Source organism: Diuraphis noxia, unplaced genomic scaffold (assembly GCF_037042655.1).
Source record: "Diuraphis noxia isolate RWA-SAM2 unplaced genomic scaffold, SU_Dnox_SAM2 contig0001, whole genome shotgun sequence".
In the NCBI taxonomy this organism is placed as follows: domain Eukaryota; kingdom Metazoa; phylum Arthropoda; class Insecta; order Hemiptera; family Aphididae; genus Diuraphis; species Diuraphis noxia.
Window position 1 is genome coordinate 20,271,549 of NW_028301711.1, and position 21,342 is coordinate 20,292,890.

Sequence of the window (21,342 nt, forward strand, 5' to 3'; positions counted from 1 at the left end):
TAACTTTAATGAGACATTTATGATCTGTCATATTTGACAACAAATATTTTGGTTATAACAATTACATGCTGGTGTTGAAAGAACATAGAATAATGAAAATAAATAAAACTGGGTAAAAATATGCAATTCATTGGAAATACAATGATAAACTTCGTTCGAGGTAATTATGCCTCGTATTCCACTTCTTCCTTTACCTTCTTTTCGTCTCCTTTTTTGGACCAATCGGGTTTTTTCTGTTACAAAAAAAATAAGAAATATTGTTTAAAAATAATATATGATAAATGGTCTGTTTACCTAACACAATATTATTTAACAACATCAACAAAATAATATTATTATTACGTACTTCTTTGTCTTCTTCTTCCAAGGTGAACTCTTTTTTCTTCACTACTTTCAGTTGGTTTCTGAAGTTGAACTCCGCCGCTTTCTTTTGGAGTTTTGCGAATTTGTTTTCGTATTTGGAAACCTTCTTCAATGTTGGTTTGACGCTGAAAAAAAAATAAAATAAAAAAATTTAAAAAAATTGCATGAACAAAATATAATAACGTTCACTCGAACACTGCAGGTATTTTTTCAGTGTATATTTTATACTCACAATTTGCCTCGTAAGTCATTGACTTGACTGTTCAATTCGCTGATCTAAAATATCAAAAACATCGTTTAAAAATCGGATAGCATTCATTCGTCGGATAATGTTTTAGTCATTGTTAATAAATATATATTTTTTTTTCGCAAAAAATCTGATTAATTTCACGTAGCAAAATAATGCTGCAAGTGGAATATATTACTATGTTAAACGGTTGAAATTTCAAACAAAAATGGTTATCACCGTTAGGCGGTGGGAGTTTCAAATTTTATTGTTATTTGCTAAGTATTGTTATCTACTAGGTACTAGGTAGGCATTGAAATCACCACAAACATATTTTTCTTTAAATATATTGTAAACACATTTTATTACACAAATTATTTATTTGTTTTTTGTATTTCTTCAATCGGCTAGGACACGAGCCGTAATCTCAGCCGAAATATTATTATGAGGAATTATTGTACACAATAATGCAGATGTGAATGTTTTTGTCAGTACAATACTATTATCTCAGGTTATCGGGTCAAAAATATAATATTATAATTAAACTGCTGCACCGAGCAGTAATACAAGCTCGTTTATTTTTAGACCTAAAATTATTTGTCAATATATAGCGAATTTCTGGCGCTCGAGAAATAAAAAACACATGCAACGTCGATATTATGATTATCGTTATCGTTGTATTGTAGTCTTTGTTTTATGTTTGACCTACTGACGAAATAATTTCGTTATACTTCTGACAAAAACATATTTATAAAATACGGACGAGACCTATTTGATCTCTGCCGGCGTACCGCAGGCGAGCGCCATACACAATGAAGCTTAATTTAATTAAACCATATTATTCGAGTGTGTATGATTAAATAAAATCGGTATTATTATTATATTACTCTCCGAGTTAATTGCTTTGTTAGGGCGTATATGGTTCAAACATTGCGCGCTTTTCGGTTCATAAAACTCTCCTACCTATTATTATTATTATTATTATTGACTATTTGTGTTATAATAATATGACGAATCCAATGTAAAAAATTTTCACATAATATTGTAATTATTATTGAGCATCGCTCATTGGGACGAATGGTCAACACACCACACGTGTGGTTCAAATTCAGACTTAAATGGTCTGCACTGCCGGAGCTTTGGCACAGTGGTTATCAATCTCGAGGTCAATAATAATTTTTGTGTAGGTCACTAAAAACTTTAGTCACAAAAAATATTATTAATATAAATAGGTAATATGAGTAAAAAATAATAAATAAGCGAAGAGAAATAGTTTCAGTATATACTATATAGTCATGGCAATTGAAAAAGTGAAGAAATGGGTTGAAGAGTGGGTACCACACATTGAACATTGTTTTCAAAAAGGTCACATGAAAAATTGGGTAAATTTCTTGAGTTGCAAATATTGAGAACTACTGATCTAATTGCGTATAACACAATATAATACTATTATGATCGGAAAATATGAACAATTTAGTAGGCAGTGGTGTATTTTGGATGATGTCTCGGGGGGTGTCAACATTTATTGAACCTCACAAAAAAAATTTTTAGTATTATTTACTAATGTAAAAAGACATTGAATTAATTTTTTAACAAATTAATATGTTAGAAATTGACAAGAAGTTTTACATTTGATAAAAATAGTATACTATAAAATAAATCACAACACTAATGTCCAATATATTAGGACTTTTTTTTAAATGTCGGGGGGTGTCAAGACACGGAGGACACCCCCCAAAATACGCCACTGTTAGTAGGTAATACATATCGTAGGAATAAAGTTTTTGAAAAATGACATATTTCCCTATTCGGTCGTCTGTTAAAGTTGTATCGAAATCATTATAACTTGTAGCGTATTGGATAAATGTATAATAGATCGAAAACGAGCACAGAGTGTCCTACTGCTGTTATGTCAATTTAGTACTAGTTAAATGTTGACCATCAATATTGACACTATTTTAAGAATAGCTAACGTAAATTTTGATATTAAAATAAAAAAGGAAATAGTAAAAAATACCAACAATTTAAAAAATAAAAATTTTGTTAACATTATCGTGCGATTTGGAGATATGGTTATTGTTGTGGAATTGGAAATTTTGATTAAAAAAATATTCTGACGACGTGATCGTCGCTATATAAGTAGTACATGCCGTGCGGGTGACGGGTGTTTTACGAATTATTACCTCGAACACTTTCATCCTGATATCTCTTTCCAAGTCGAATTTTATGCCCTCTATGGTGTAAACCCGTTTCCATAGTTCTTCGCAGATTTCCGCAAGCTCCTCTAAACATCAATACTGTAAGATAGTAAAATAGAAAAGCAAAACGAATACCGCGATTTGGACGAATATAATTATGTCGTATCAGTCGGGCGCGTTTTATGACGTCGTAGGGGGACTGCTGCAGAATTCGATTGTCTACGAACATCGATGAAGTTCGTCTTACGATTTCCGGTGTCTGCGGAGGGTCATAATCATTGGTAGGTACAGAAATCAACAGCAAAATAAATCATTACGCGCATCACTAGTGACATCAAAAACAAACCCCGAAAATCCGGAATTTTTACGCTGCCGTGGTCGTTCGAATAATGCGATTTGAACGCTCCCCGTACATGTTGTACAATATAATATTATGGTTATTACTATTTTTTATTATTTTTATAATATGCTGCGTGTGCGTACTGCATGCCTGCCCCCGTTTTGGCAACGGTATACAGAGTGCGGTTTTTATTTTAATCAAAGCGTTAGTGTTAACGTTGGCCCGCGGCGAGTGCACAAAATAAAAAACGTCAACCGCAGATGATGATGCCCTTGTGTGTAGTTTTGCGTTCGGAAAGACTTGTTGACGTCAAGCCAAAAGCAAATCGAGACGACCAATATAATATGGGTTGATGTGCGCAAGACTGACAAATTATTAGTATTATAATAAGAATAACCCAGTAGCGTACGCAAGATTTTAGTTCGATCAGGGTTTTAGATGGACAAATGATTTACATTATTTTATGCTAAACTGCAGTTTTTATATAATTTATTATATAATAAAAAATATAATTTATTATAAATCAACAATTTATTTTATATCTATTATAAAAATTACCAACAATTGATCGACTTTGTGTATCGAAGATGGTGGTAAATAAGATTTTTTTTCTAAGAGGAAGAAATTTCAGGGGGAGGGGGTCAGAACCCTAGAATCCTTCCCCGGCGTACGCCACTGATAACAACTACAAAGCAGCCGAAAACAGCGTATATGAATAAAAACTAATGAAAAAATCACGTCATAATTTACTGTCGCCGACAACAGTCCGAAAAGTGCAAAAGCTATGGAGGCGTAAAAGCTCCCCGAAATTTCGAAAAGCGTTTATTATATAAGCCACCGCGTTGCACAAAAAATTGTATTAAACGATAGTAATAATAATAATAATATTGTGCGTATTGTTTATAGTCAAGCGGTAAAACGACCGAACAGGACCGTCATCTAACCTCGAAATCTTTCTTTTTCACGACGTATTCCAAGTCGAACTTTTGATCTTCTAATTTCGTGATCCTGTCGTAATACTCTTTGATCACCCGTTTGATCGTATCTATATCGATAGGAATCGAACAGAATAAAAAAACAGTAGTTACGACAACAATATTCAGGATGTACTTGTCCGTCCGTTCTTGTCCCGAACAGGCCGAACACAATATAATATATTATATACGAATATTATAACGACGGCGGTATAGGTACGTCGGCCCGTCGCCAGAAAGTCTCGTGAGATTTGCCCGTCCGAGAGCTATTTTTCAACGCCTTATTTCATTAAAAAAAAAAAAAATGTAACCGTTTACCTTCGCCGGCGTCGTCGATGTTTTTCGGTTGTCCGCACCGCTCTTCGATGATCCGTCTCCGTTCGGCGGCTTTGCGTTCTTGTTCTTTCTTCAACTCTTCGGCGGCCTTTTTTCTTAACAACAGCTGCACAGCACACGCGATCGGGACAGACAAAATATACATTAGCGAGACAGTATAAAATAAAAAAATAATTTATTAATTCCCGCATCAATGTATATACATATATACTCCGCGAAAGTGCAATATTTGCAGCTATATAATTGCATAGTATACAATAATTATATCATAATATTATTATTGGCGCATACTCACACGGAGTTTCTTCTTTCTGTCCGGGGTCATGAAACCCTTCTTGGCCTTTTTGGCCTTGGATGCCTCTTCCATGCGCTTGCGCACTTCGGCCCTCTTGCGGTCGATTTCCGCCTGTTTCGCCTTCTTAGCCTGCGGAGGACAAGCGAAAAACAGAAATATTAGGGTTTTGCGGGGGGGGGGGGGGGGGGGAATACCAAAAACGGGCCGGACGTGGGCCCGGACTCACTTCATCGTCGGCCATGGTTGACGGGTTGTTTTGTTGTGATTTTCAAATGGATAAAAATAATCTGAAATCATTACAATAAAACACCGGCGTTAATGTTGCGAACGTACAATAATATTGTTTGCACCGCGGTCGTGCGATTAATACATTAATATAAAATTAAAAATTAAAAATACATAAATAATAGTCGCGATGACGTATTCGGCGGCGGATGCGGCGGCGGGAGCGGGGATCGTTAAAATACACCGCCGCCGGAGTGCGATTTTCGTGAACAAATATCATTTCGACTTGCTATGCCGTTGGGATATTTTACAGCAAGTTAACAAAAGTGTTAAGTTCTCACGACGACTGCCAACACTGTCATAATATCATAATATCAATATTATGTTATTATATAATATACGCATATGATAATAATTGCGCGTATTTAAATTCCTCTGGGCGAGGCAACGTTATATAACATAATAATTTATGTGAAACATATGATAATAAATTATAGTAATATTATATTATATTATACTTAGTTTCGTCGGGGGTGTTTTAAATTTACGGTGTCTTTTATAATAAATGAAAATATTATTTATACGAAGGTAAAAGTACCTATATAGAACAATAATATATTGTTGGTACGAACGGATAAAATGGAAAAAACAAATGTTAAAATAATTAAATCGTAGTAATAATGTTGTAATATTTTACAGCTACGACGAAGAGAAAATAATAATATGATAGTATGATATAATATTGACAACCGCAATAATAACGAGAAAAATAAATGTCCAACCTGAGCTCTGGAGGACGGGCGCGGCAGCTGACTTCGCAGGACTTCACCGGATTGAACAGGACTCGTCACTGTTTCGCATAGGAAGACAAGCGAGTTACACTTGACACATAACACGCCTCGCGATTGGTCGAAAGATTCGTCGTTTATTTATAGCGCCAAGCTTTTACTTTTAGCCGGACGCGGCCAGCAGCCGCTCGGTGCACGCACACACATGCACACACATGCACGTATATCTTTAATACACAATAATATGTTAAAGTATGTGTGTGTGTGTGTGACCCGTACGAGCACAAGCACAAGAAAACTTACGAACGGCGTCGTACGTTTTCGTCGCCATTCGCGACTAGCGGGCGCGACGCCCCGATCTATTTTTAGACGGCGGCGTTATATTGACTATCGCGCCGAGTCGCGCGAGATTACTTCGGGCCCGTTCGTAAGTTATTATTATTATTATTATTATTACTATTATTATTATTGTAAACGAGTTCTGAAGATATTACAACATAATATAATACCCAGTTATGGGTCGTAACTAGGGTAACCTGCTAAGTTATTATAATATAATATTATATTATGTTAGATACATATTTTATATAAATAGTATCTTTTGAAAATATTCGTTGGTTATATCTAGTAGGTGTTTTGTATCCATAAATATACGTTTTAATTTTTCTTTCTCTTTTGTGTATAATGATACCTACTATAACTCTAGATACAAATGGAGGTTCGTTAATTTGTTTTCAACAAAAAATTTAGATAATTTATTACTATTTCACAGATATTATAGGTACATCTTTTGTCATGCAGTGTAGGTGCACAATACTACAGTCAATGATCATTTTTGAAATGAAAAACAAAGCGAAAACATGACATCATGATCGACTATTTATCTACCATAAGTTTTTAACATAAATTATACTGTTAGTTTGTTAAGTATATATTACCGTAATATACTTAAATCCAAGGCTGGGCATTAACGCGTTAATAAGTTAAAGTTAAGTTAAAAAGTTAAGTTAATTCAACTTTTTAAGTAAATAAGTTATTTTTTTTTATGTTTATTAACTTAATTAATAACTTAAGGAGCTTTCGAATTAACTTTTAATTAACTTGAGTTAATTTTACTTTTAAACAAGTTAAGTTAATTTAATTTAATTTTGTGAACTATTGTAGGAATACAAATTGCTGGTAGGTACACATTTTATAAGGTTATAAGTATACTAACAAAATGTGTACTGTAAGCTTTTGCACACATAAAATAGTAATAGTTCTTTGGTCTAATGACATGAACAATTTTAGGTACCAATTATTTTAATTTTACCTATAAGAAAACAAGAAACTTTTTTAAACTTAATTTGAGTTAAAAAGTTAATATTAAATTTTGGTTAACTCTTAACTTAATTCAATTGATAGAACATTTTGAATTAACTTTTAACGATTAACTTGATTTAGATTTTAATTTAACTTAACTTAACTGAGTTAAAAAAAATCATTAACTTGCCCAGCCTTGCAGTTAAATCTTGTATACTTCTAAAGTAGTGATTTTATAGCACTTGAAATTGCATAAATATATGTGCTATAATAATACTATATTACTTTAAATATCACTAAATATGCATTCAAATAAATATGTATAGTAAAACCACAAAAAATAGTAAAAATCGAAATTTTAAAACAAAGTTATATAACATAGATAATTGCAAATAATAACTAAATGTTCGATCCAAAACAAAACTAGTGTAGTTTAATACAATAATAATAAGTGTATACAATAATACGCTCGAAGGTTAGACAATAATCAAAATCGAATATGACAAAAAAGGGCAAATTGTCAACAGATATAGCATATAACAAAAGTTTGAATGCAGCACCAAATAATACGAAATAATGATTATTAAATCAATTGATAAAATAGATTTAATATTAATGATACTCACTCGCCACTCAGCGAGTCCGTGTGTAGTTGGTTTAGTTTTACGTTATCAAATGTATATTATCTACTTTTAAAATTAGAACATAACCAAAAACTATGAATATTAAAATGTAGTTTCATAAAATATAACAAGTTTTGATAAAAAAATAAAAAATGGGCCCAAATTTAAAAATATTTAAAAAAATACAGAATAGCTAAGATCTAATACAGAATAATCTAAGTAATTGCAAAATATACAAATTTAAATTTTTAGATCCATGTTTCCTTAATCACGACGAAAATGATCTATTTCTTAAGCATTTTATTTGAAATACGCACAAATATTATAAAACCCCTACCACGATTCTGAGTTCTGACTACATGTCTACATACCATAATATATTATAATATAGAATACGTAATAATTATCTTTTCAAGTTGCATGGCCAATATTTTTGCCAATTATCGGCTAACTTTGTTGGATCAATATCATTAAACTACTCGTTACATTTTGCCATTGATAACATGTTGTCGATAATCTACGATTATTATCAGGTTCTCTCTGGTACATCACCAGTGACTCGCTTCATAAAGACATTTGCATTACAATCTTCAATAATCTTAATACGTTCACCTATAAAAAAAAGCAGACAACTTTCAGTTCTCACCTCAAATCCTATTATCACTCACTTCTTGTCTAAGCAATTTCAGGTTAATTCACCGCCCGGCACCTTAAAAGAAACTGATGTATAGACCCTACTTCTCCCTAAATACTTTCATATGGGGTGTCGTCAATGGTCGACGTCTTCTTCACGCCAATAAATATCATCCAATTTATTTACCTATTGCATAACTATGTAAATATAAATGATAAAAATAATAATAATAATAAAATGTCGACTAAATAATCGAGTGTATAAAATATGAAATTTATATTGTTAAGAATTTAAAATTCAAAATTTGTATAGCTATAAGAATTAAAATTTAAAGTAAGGTTTCTCATAAGTACCTATTATTATATCTAGTTCATGCTGTAACCAAAAAAAAAAAAAAAATATTATATTATATTATTTATAACATTATATGAACATAGTTTTTTAAATAGATATTTCAAATTCAATTTTGAATGAAATTTGATATTTAAACTAAAAATGACAATTTCAATTATTATTTTGTAATTTTAAAATATTATTATAATATAGGTCAACAGACCATCTTTGTTCGGAATAGTTTTTTTTTTGCATACGATGATACAATTTAACACCTTCATTAAAATGATCCACACAACACCTATAGTACAATTTACCATTTTTTTTGTTTATTTATTTATTTTTATTTTTTTGTTAATAATATAAATATAATATACAATAAAATAAGCAATTATAAATAATCGTGAAAATGAATTTAATATTATAAATTATAATTGTTATTAAGTAATAAGTATATTATATTTTACATGAAAATAAAACAAGTGCCTATATAATAATAAAATTATAAACGTCGTATTTACAAAGTGCATTCCATGCATTTTGAAAACATTTTAAAATTATATTTTCTACCTCATGCAATGAGTATAGCTGCAGTTTGTTTGTGGAAAAAAATAAATATTAATTTAAACAGGCTACCCGTTTGCACAGAGCCAATTCTCTTTACTCTCAGTCCTCCATTATATCAGCACTATCGCGTTAAATGCATTATATACAGCCAACTTTGTTTTTGATGTGTAAATAATACTATGTAAAATTGTAAACATGTAATAGTATAATAACAATAATAATATAAAATATGACAACGAACGAAGACGATCCACAGTGATCGATTTGTTATTTATATGGGTCAAGGATCGTGTATAGTATCATAAATATAGGCGCATATTACATTAGGTATATACAATATTGTACCTACAATGACGTCTTTTAGAGGCCAAACGTGTCACGAATCGGCCGACTATTTCCTGGCTCATTTCTCCACCAGTGTCACCGTACCGTCACGTCGTCGTCGTTGTCATCGGTATATATAATAATAATAATAATAATAATAATATAATAGGTGATAGCAGACAGTGTTAGATTCATCGGTGATTAATGCATCAAATTTTGACACCTCCCCCCTCCTCCAAAATTGAACAATCTAATTTTTTCTTAATTATTACCACAAAAAGATAAAAATGTATTATGCTGCAAACTGTAATATCGTTTAACATTGTCACTAATTATTAGGTAAGGTCATAGGCGCCCGCAGAAATTTTTCTAGGGGGGCGGGCAATGTTAGGATTTGAGGATAAATATTATAATTTTACAAGGTGTTTTAAAATAATAAACTTTTTTATTATGCTCGTATACAATATATTATATTTTATTATATTACTGCTTATTTTATACTTTAAATTTGTTGTTTAGTATAAAGTAATTTATCTTAAAACATTCAAATTCAATTGAAAAAAATATTTTGAAAAAGTCAGGGGGGAAAAATGCCCCAGCTTGCCCCCCCTGCGGGCGCCTACGGGTAAGGTTATGTAAAAAAAAAAAATTCATAAGTAGGTATAAATATTTCGTTACTGATTGACATCCTATACGAGGCACAGTGTTCCAGAAAGTTGATTTAGGGGAACAAAATAAGGATTTTTGTGATCTGCAGTGATTGAATCGCAAAAAATTGCATTTGATTTGTCGATAGTTAGTGCGATGATTGATAAAAAAAATAGGTTTTTCAATCGGTACGCGATAACTTGTATAGACGTGTATAATATAGGTAGTTGAAATAATGAATTGAATATATTATTATACTGATTTATAGTTATTAAAATTAATTTTTTAATAAAAAGCTAAATTGTTTGAGTGTATACTTATATTACAGTTATTGAATGCTTAGCGTAGTTATTTTTCATCGAATGAAGTTAAATCGTTATATATTATAATCTAGTAAAAAAATATTGAAAAATGTAAAAATATATTATTTTAAGAGGTCCCTCTTATAAATTTGTTGACTTGGGGGATGACATAAGCACCAATATGAGGTAAAAACAAAAAATCGTATTTTACGAAAGTTCCAAAATCCTAGGCACCTGTGTGCCACGGTTAAAACTTTAAAAGATATTAAATAACGGATATAAAATTTAGAACTATATTGTTACCTGTGGTAATGTGTTATTGAGGTGAACCAAAAAAAAAAATATTCTATTTGCAGAATAAAGGTGGATAAATCTACGACTACAGTAGTAAATTGTTCGTGTTAATGTACGCATAGATATCTGTAGTTATTTTAACAACAATAAGTGTCGATAATGTTATATACATTTTAACATCGTTTTTGCGTTAAGGTTCATTTGTGGTCGTTTTAACTTATTGTATTTATTATAATTGAATTGGAAATTTCGAAAAGGGCTCATATCTGAAAATTAAAATTTTTTAGGAAACTCAAAAAAACTGATTGTCTTTTTAATTTTGTGTCCTTTTCGAAATTTTTCTAAAAATAGGATGTTTATTTCAACACAATAGAAAACGGATCCATTTTTGCTCATAAAATATCGATCTATATATTGTGTAAATGAAAAAAATGCAAAAAAATTTATTTTGGTAAAAATTCGAGATGGGCCCTTTTCGAAATTCCCAATTCAATTGCAATTTACTTTTAGTACCTACAATCTCGGTTTAATTTCAGTAGCTGTTAAAGTAACACCAAATTATTTTAAATCAACTAGATAATTCTATTTAAATTAGAAATATAATATTGTGATCAAAATAACTCTCGTGAGATACCAAGGTAATAAATACTGGAGCATTTACAAGTGAAGTGATATAGTGCGTACGATCCTAATGCTCACTGTCATTTTTTGCATGGTAACTGTAAAAGCAGAAAAACAACTGAAAAAATTAACGATAGATCATCCAAAATAATGCGGTACGAGTTGTGTGTTGTTGAAAATACTGAAATGGTTTCAGATGATGTTGGAAATAATCAAATTTCATAATGTAGGTAAAAACGACGATGTAGTCCTATTGGCTATTATTGCTGACAGCGTCTGAATAATTGGAATTAAAATTCAGGCAAATCGCTGCAAATGGATTACAAAAATGCAGCTGAATTAAATCATAGACATTTAAAATATCATTTTATGTTGCTCATATTGTTTCAAAATTTTAAAAATTACAAATCGAAACATATTTATTCGTGAACTCTCTTCCTTACAAAAAATCAAGTATATTTCACGTAGAAATAATTCTAAAATGGAAAAAATACCAAATGGGTGATATATATCATTTTTTTTGCACCTTTGGCCGCTTATCTCATATATTAAAGCCATTTTATTTTTAAACCTTTAAATCTTGGCCACGACCCTATGATTTGATAGAAATTTTTCGGTGATTGCTGCAGTCAGCAGCTGCAAGTGTGATCAATGATCACTGTACCATTAGCGGAAAGGAAAGTTCAGGGGAGGGGTCGGGCAGGCGTACATTTTATCTTTTATGTTCCATCCGACGAGCAGCCAAAGCAATGATATATATATATATATATTATATATTATATATATAATTTATTATGTTTATATTATTTTATTATATATATTGCAATATAAGATTTCAGTCGGTTAATATAATATTATTTGGTACAATAAATAACGACTTCGTACAGCAGTCGACATGAAAAATAATAAAACTTCCGTTTTTTTACTTACACACACAATATATACCTACCTACGTGCTTTAATCAAACGCGTTTTTATTTTTGTGGAGTCGGCATGGAAGACAGTTATATATTTACGCTATTTTTAGATTTCTCCTCAAATTTCACCTAGTTTTCTCCGGGTGCTCTATATATGCATATAATATAAAGTATACCGCGGTTATTCGACTGTTTTGGACGTACTTTTGTTTACAACGAGTTCAGATCTAATCTTAGATTTTAAGAATTTTAATTATCGAGCAACGAGTGAATGATACGTATAACACTGGTGTATTACATGTGTTAAAATAATTCATAACGATTTTATGCATAATGTAATATTGTTGTTAAAAGCAAAACCGTACTATCGAACGAAAGGCAATAAAACTCACGTAGTAATAAATACACATAATAAATATATTATTGCATTTTATACTTCATGAATAAGATTAGGATGTTTACGACTTTTTCATATTTTTCATCTAGCCGTGGTGCTGCCACATTGCATACCAAGTAATAAATTCGTTTTGCATGACATATAGAAAAAGATGCATATTACATTTGCATGTGTAAATGACAACGGTGAATAATAAGCACTTTTTCTGACAAAAGAAATATAAAATAATTTAATAAAAAAAATAGTATAAATAGGTAACGCTCTGCCAGTACACAATGTGTTCAGGGAGTATTGTAAGTTTGTAACGATGTAATGGATGTGTTACATTTGAATGCAATAGTATAAAATCAGTTTATATGGAAAATTATTTTGTGCAAAGACGGTCTGTCAGCCCAAAATTGTATTACTATAAGTATCAATTTAAGTAATGTATATTATTGAGATTGAAGTAATTTATTTTACTATTAGGCATTACTGCATTAGTACTAAAGTAGGTTAAATTCATTTTTGTCAAAAAATATATATATTTGGATACGTCATTGTGTGTATAAAATATACTTTGAAAGTCTCAAGTACTCATGAAGTTAAGAAATAATATATTTTAATTTACATAAAATTAATTAAATCTTTATTATTGCCAGTTTTAATATATTGTTATATCGTACAAATTTGACTTAAAATGTCTGTATGTCTGTATTTATTTTTATATTTTTTAATTACAGTATTATTGAGAGCTATTGACGAGAACCTTTGTTTTTCATTTTCAATTTTAGCTATAAAATTAAAAATCTTATAATATTATTACACTACAAAATAATTTGATAATTTTCAAGATTTTTGTAAATTTTGACAACATTTGGAATTTAAATACTTCTAAAGAAATAATCATGCCCATATGGATATTTAATATTTCTCAATCGCTGTTGGAATAATATATCAGATACTTAATTCATAATTGTACTAAATTTTCAAGCTTTTTGATCCAAAGAATAAAATTTTATCAAAATTTATAAAAGAAACTAAAACATTTAAAACTGAAGATATCAGTAAACACCTCAAAACTTATAAGGAATTTTGTATTAATATGAATTTTTAAGCATTTCACCCCTGCAACGAAAAAAATTGTGATAACATTTTTCGTAGAAAAAAACTAAAAAAATTGAAAATATTAATCAATAACTTAAAACTAGTCGATTTTTTTTTTAAATGTTAATATATATTAGTATATAGAAAAAACATTTAATAACAAATTCAAGTACCTACCAATAGGTTTATAAGTTTATGGATAAAAAATAAAAAAATAAAAAATCGTTATATGATAATTTGTTGATTTACGGAAGAATATCCAAAGTCTATAATATACAGGGTGTCCCAAAGAGATCTGACATTCTGACAAATGAAATAACTTTTGTTCTAATCGATATTTTTTTTAAATTTCTTTTAAATATAATCCATAGACACTTGCGCTACATTTTTTATTTTTTAAATTGTTAATTTTTTTTTTCAAAATGTTCAATATAGCTAATTTGTAAATTTTATTTTCAGAAAAATGTATATGGTAAAAACACTTATTTAAGTCAAAAGACTGATTTTTTAAAATTTTTTTAAATATCAATATTTTCGTTAGGTAAATTATAGTAATTTATAGTTTATACATCACATATTATTAAAATAAATGCAATAAAAAAATAATTAGATTTTAACATGCACTTATTTAAAAATGTTCTTATAAAATATTTTAAAAAACTTTATTATTATTTGAAATTACAAGGTTTCTAACATAAATTAGATCGTAATTTACTTAACGAAAATATTGATATTTAAAAAATATTTTTTATCAATTTTTAAGTTTTTTATTTTCAGTATTAAAAAATAAAAATAAAAAATGTATTCTAAAAATGTAGCGCAAGTGTCTATGAAATATATTTAAAAGAAATTTTTTTAAAATATTGATTAGAACAAAAGTTATTTCATTTGTCAGAATGTCAGATCTCTGTGGGACACCCTGTATGTTAACTTTAAACACTCATAAAAATGAATTTGACATTCCAGAAAACTTTTTTTAATAATTACAAAAGCTTAAAGGGAAATTTGTATTAAATTTTCAAATTTTAGATATCAGAAAAAAACTAACTTAAAATAATTTTTATAATTTTGATCAAAATTCGAAATTCAGACACTTATAAAAAAATATTGTGAACTATTTATTTACGCTAAACTTTTTTAATCTTCACAAACAACAATTTACGAGAAACTTTGTGTAAATTTTCAAGTTTTTGATGATGTGAAAATGTTTTTATCGACATTAATTAAAAAAAAAAAAAATATTATAATCAAAAATTTCATTTTCCTTATCTCTAAATAGTTCAAAATTAATAAAACATCTTTTAAAAATGTTATGGTCATGGCGGTGTACAGATAATTCCGATTTGAATTTTCAGTGAACATTTTATGTATCTATGATATTTTTAATAGAGTTACACCAAAAGACAAAAACCAATTCGATGATTTTATCAAAAACCAAATTTGAGTAAAATTCCAGATTTTCACGTCGAATTTGAAAACTATGGTGGCTTTTGAACTTTGACTACTGGAAATGATACTGAAGTTGAAAACTGAAGCATTATTTAGATGATTTATCGTATAGGTACCTACACACACAAAAATTAAATTAAAACACACATCATTGCAGTAAAATTAACACGTCATTCATGTCTTTACTCAGAATCTAAAAATGTGAACAAGTAGGTTCCGCCGATGCGGTAAATCACGTTGTACACAAAAAAACCATTATGAGCCAAGATTTCCTTGTCAGCCTATCATATGGTAAGTAATTTAATTTAGTGTCAGACAGTAGTAGATATAATACACTATTATACAGTACAAAATTTTAGCAGGGCCGGATAGGCCAGTCAATCATTCGAGAAAACCTCGAAGGGTCGCTAAAATTTTGGACTGCATGGAATGAGAAATTTGCTGCAATGCCCACGTTACGATTTTAATGACAGCTATATAACAGCATACAGCCAACAGACCTGATAAGCAGGGCCTGATTTACCAATTCGTGGGCCCAGTACATTTTACAGTTTTGGGCCCCAAATTTTCCATCTCTATTTTCTTCAATGCTAAAATAAAAATGTACGCATAATATATTTTTAAATTAATGCTGTATATAATTAGTATATGAGTAGTTGGATCATAGAATAAATATGTATTGTTAAAAATATGATTATTATGTTTAATATTTATTCGAGTAAAATAATTAACATACACAAAAACAAACTTTTTTTTAAATTAGCATTTTTTATTATTTATTTTCGTTGGTATACTTTTCAGTAACGTCTGTTTCTAAAAATAATAATTTGTGATAATTTATGAAAATAATAGTTAAAAAATAATAATATAAGAGTATGACTTCATATTTTTATTAAAAATGTATTACCTGGAGATTGTGCGCTAGTAGATAAATTAGTACTAAATGTAAATTTATCTAAACTACCGTGTAATTTTTTTGTTTCTTGATCTCTTTTATCATTCAATTTTCTTTTCATTGAACCACTTAAATATTTTTTTGACATTTTAAATTATAAATATACAATAAAAACGATTGACGTAAAACGCGGGACTGAATGCACCACACAACTACGCAAGACAACGTCAATAGAATTATATTACGGTTATTATTAATATATTATTACAATATGATATTACGACGATAATAACGGCAATTAGATTTTGTTATCGTCAATGTTGATTAAAGCAGTAGTTATCGCGAAATCCTTATTATACTTTATACCCACAAAAATATCCAAGTAAAATTCCCAGAATATGATAAAAATGGTAAATAATTAATTTTATAAGGCTGAAGTCGGTGGGCCCATTGCAAATGTCCCATTTGTCCTTGCATAAATATGGCCCTGCTGATAAGGTAATTATTATTTATTAATATTAAAATTCTTCCAATATAGGTATGTGCTACTATAATAGCAAATTACGGGCCGATTGAAAAATATTTCTCGAAGGGCCGTGACTACCCGATCCGGCCCTGAACTTTAGGGTTATTTATTGAACAAATCTAATAAATTGAAATCGATAATATAGATTATATTATATACTATTATACATCACTACTAGCTGAGATGTATATATAATTTCAATCAATTTTAGATAATATACTAATCGATTAATAAAATTGGAAATAGCTATTGGTGATTTTTCAACGATTGTTTAACATTTGAACCATGTTGAACTTTTTCACATATAGGTAATACGATGATATTTTTAGAAATGTATTGTAGTTATATTATTTACCTAGGTAGGTTATAGATGGATATCTATAAATATCTACAAATATCTACAAGTATTAAGACTTAAAACTGTAAATATACTCGCATAAAGTAGATAGTATAAGTATTTAAATACATAACGCATACATTGAACACGAAAGACAACAATAATGATAACATTTTTAGAACAACAATCTAATAAAACAGGTAACCTGGCCTCTATACAATACTTATATAGTTGTCGAGTGTATACCTCTTCAGGTTACCGGAACTACCTATACATGTACCTATTATCAGGTGAAGACTTACTGGTATTCTGGGATGATACAACATCCCTTGCCCTATTTATATTTGATCTAAAATTTGATATTATTTGTTTTTAATCAAATACTGTGCAATTTTGTTTGAATGTATATTGTAACTTAGTATAGTATACCTATATTAATGTTTTTTTACGTTTTGTTTTTACGTATTTTCAATATTCTATTAAAACAAAATAAAATGTTTTAATATTTTATAAATAATCTATACATATTTTAAATTTTGCCCTAATATTTTTTTGTTATTTGTCCTTTAAATTACGTAGCATCCCGTGCCCTAATTTTTTACCAGTCAGCGTCTTCCTATTATGATAAAATAATATTTACCTACTAGCTGTGGTATATTTTCAGTTTCGACCGTTTCGTTTGGCTCGTCCGGATTCTTATATCAATAATATTGTATTTCAAATGTAGTCTTAATAATTTGTGATAACGTATTGTATAAGGTGACTGGTGAGATAATAATAAAATATTGTTATATCGATTTATATTATTAAATCACAAGCATCGGCATTTAATACCTATTGTTTCGACAATCGATTATTTTTATTCATCTGTCAACATATTATCATCGTAATTTTCAATATTTTAACTGTCTGCATTCTAATCTGTCGATATGTCGTACTTCTCGATATTTCGATTGTCGACGTTTCATATCACACCCCAATAAATATATAAGCCACGAGCCACAAATTTGTCAATGACAATGAACGTATCAATTTTGATTAGAATTTAGAACAAAAGTTATTTCATTTGTCAGAAAATCCGGAATAATACGCACAACGGAATAAATGATAATATACTAATATGTATAAAAGCAATAAATTGTCAGACATAGAGTCAAATTTCACAACTGAAAATCTTGCCAAATACATGGTAGTGAATTATTTATTTAATTTCAATTAATTTTTCAATTTTTATTATTCAGTTTTACAACTAATTCGTGTTAATTTTTAGTCATGCTTTATTTTTAAAAACAATTTTGTGCTTTTTTGTTATTTGTTATGCTTTAAAATCCGAGCCCTACTGATGACTGATGAAAAAATTGGACATCGATCCTTCAGTATTTATTTACTGATAATGATGTTGACCGTGTGTGGTAAATAATGACAGTTCATCAGTATGTTTTTAGCAGTCACGGGTGACGAAAGTCAAAATACGTGTACTAATGAATCCCGGATACACCAATCCTGCGCGGTATTTATCAAACGGATACCAACGCAATCAAACACAAATAAATAATGTGTACTGACGCTAATATTAATATTGACTGTCTGAGGACTATATTAATTTATACAATATACTATAAAATATATGCTCAAATACTGTCAGTATCATCTATACTGTTAATAATATTGACCGTGTGAGGGCTGCTATATTCCATTAAATTTGATTGCTTCAATTCGCAGTATACTGCATTGTCGTACGGGTAATATGCCCACTCTATGAAATATATTATGTTCTATAAAGACTAAACTTTATTCTATGTGTGAGATGGATAGTGCCATCAACTGTTTTTATAAATAAACGTACCTATATTGTTATGTAATTGTCTTATTTATAAAACGATATTAATTAAATTATGACTATTATCCATTTAGATATTTAATAACTAGTGTGGAACAGTGAGACGAATTGTCGTTTTAATATGACGTAATACTTACTGTTAATTAAATTAAGTCAATTAAATTTATAAACATAAAATATGCATTAGGTAGTAGGTACCTAATATAACATATTATATACTAATAATATACATATATATATATATACACGTTTATTATTACTATTATTATTTGTATCATGTATATAGTAATATTGTAATTATAATTATAAAAATGCTGAAACCATTCCAGGTTGTACTAATGTATACTTGCATCAGTTATTTTACTATTTCAGTGACCATAAACCGATAATATTACTGTCGTGCATTTAGAATTAGAAAATCAAACAGAATGAATAAAATAAGCAAAATAAATGAAAAGAATCAAACAAGTAAATTAATTTTCTTACCATGAACTTGAACCTAAAATTTTAAGTGTTAAAAATAAACAAAAAATAAATATGTTGTACTTTTATGATTGGCTTCTATAAATTATAGGTAGCTATACATAATAATTTTTAAAAAAATGTAAATACTAATTAGACCAAAAATTATCTTATTTGTCAGATCGATCTGTCACATTTTTTAATTTTATATTTTAGTATTATGGCGTACCTGCTGTGATGTAAATACATAATGTTTTCAAATTTTAATTAAAATTTTCTGTTAATATACGTCATATTTTTGTGATGAGGGATTAAATTTGAAAATCGGTGTCTCTTGCATTATTATAATATACTCACATTTTATATCGCTCTCGTCGAAGTTCTAGACATTAAATCAGAGACGTATCTAGTGGGGATGGGGTGGATCGCCGTGGGTGATATTTTTATAGTGGTGACATCAGATTTTTACATAATCTATCTTTTGTTAATGAAAATGTTAAATAATATAAATTGGTAAATATGATATAATTAATGAGTTTATTCCTTTAAAGTTCGTAAAAAAAATGTAAATTTTAAATATTTACTGTCTTGTAATTAAAGTGGATAATAACTAAACCTATTTTATATTAATTGTGATTAATTTATAAAGACAACATAATGTTTTAAGCTTGAAATTGTTTTCTTTTTGTAGGTACTAAATTTTGTTCTAAATTAGATAACAATGGTCACCGGAAAGTAAGCTCCGACGCGCCCGGTAGGTATATGGAAAAGTCAAATAATTTTTTTTTTACTTGAATTGGGGGGGGGGAGGGGATGGAAAAATATTACCAGCCAGGTTCCAAAGTTCTAAATACGTCTCTGCGTTAAATAAATAATAATGGTTAAATTATGTTGTTGCAGTTCAAGTGTTTATAGCATTTATGTAATAATATTATAAATTATAAATTATTATTATAATATTTGTATAATGTGGAGTGTCATTATAATATGTTCATTTCTACATGACCATATACTGCTTGCTGTGTCTTATATATAATTATATTGACTCTTAGCCTTTGCATATACATATAACATGACAACATACTATAATGTCTCCGGGTGACATGACAAATTGATTAGTTTAATGCGGTTTACTAATATAGATTTGCAGCTGATATCATATTAGGTACTAATATTATTCTAATTGTTATCTATTGTCCAAATGTAAAAAAAAATTAATTTAATCAACAATAAGCTAAGATGACTTATGTTAATAAAACTTTAATTAATAATAATAAAAAAATTTTGAAAAAAACTAATAGATTTATTGCACCAATCGAAGGCCGCAAAATCATATTTAAGGGACAACTAGCTCTGCACAATACTGATTGATAGAATAATGTTTAGGCATTGAAGATTTGTAAATCTAATCCTTAGAACAAAAATGATTATTTTTTATAATTTTTTTCCTGAGTAAACTAATTAGAGATGTAATAATTGTTTAAAATTTATTTTTTGTGTGAGTATTTTTAGACACAAGTAAATCTTAGATTACCTATTTACTATCAAATCAATTAATTCAATGCGGTTTACTAATAGATTTAATTCATCAATCGTTCAACCGAATTGTTGATTTGTTGAATGTTATGTATGATTGAAGTACGTGATGCAACCACCGGCAATTACTAATGCGTAATAATAGTAATCAATAATTCTACTTTTAAAAACATACCACTTACTGCAGCGTCAGTTATATTGTTTTAAATTAATGCTGATAGAAAAATGTTCGTTCTAACAAAAGACATGAAACATGAAAATATAATGTACTAAGGTTCCTCTGAGTCGTAAATGGAAATTAAAAAAAGCGGGTAAGTTGATGTCGCTCTGCTGTACAGTAGTTTATAAGTGAGTTACTGTGATTGGTGTTATTAAATTTGAATTCAATGATATGATATCTTTGGATACGAAAAACAATTCTGAGCGGAGACGGTTAGTCAGTCTAGGATATTTTATTCTATATTAATTATATTGTTATTTTTTCAATGAAAAAAAAAATGTAAG

At 28.9% G+C, this 21,342-nt stretch overlaps 1 protein-coding gene across 2 annotated transcripts; it reads right to left on the reverse strand.

Moving 5' to 3' along the window:
* Nucleotides 1-5,892, reverse strand: wupA (troponin wings up A). 2 transcript variants are annotated; one of them, XM_089220520.1, is made up of 8 exons: nt 5,740-5,892; nt 4,959-5,019; nt 4,733-4,861; nt 4,420-4,543; nt 2,773-2,873; nt 596-639; nt 347-488; nt 1-233 (listed from the first exon to the last, which is right to left on the reverse strand). In XM_089220520.1, the coding sequence occupies exons 2-8, from the start codon at nt 4,971-4,973 to the stop codon at nt 165-167; spliced, it is 624 nt and encodes a 207-aa protein (XP_089076646.1). In that variant the 5' UTR covers nt 4,974-5,019; nt 5,740-5,892; the 3' UTR covers nt 1-164. The 2 variants fall into 2 exon arrangements, with proteins under 2 accessions (XP_089076646.1, XP_089076643.1); XM_089220517.1 differs by lacking the exon at nt 2,773-2,873 and adding an exon at nt 4,072-4,172 and having other exon boundaries at nt 5,740-5,889.
* Nucleotides 5,893-21,342: the final 15,450 nt, after the last annotated feature.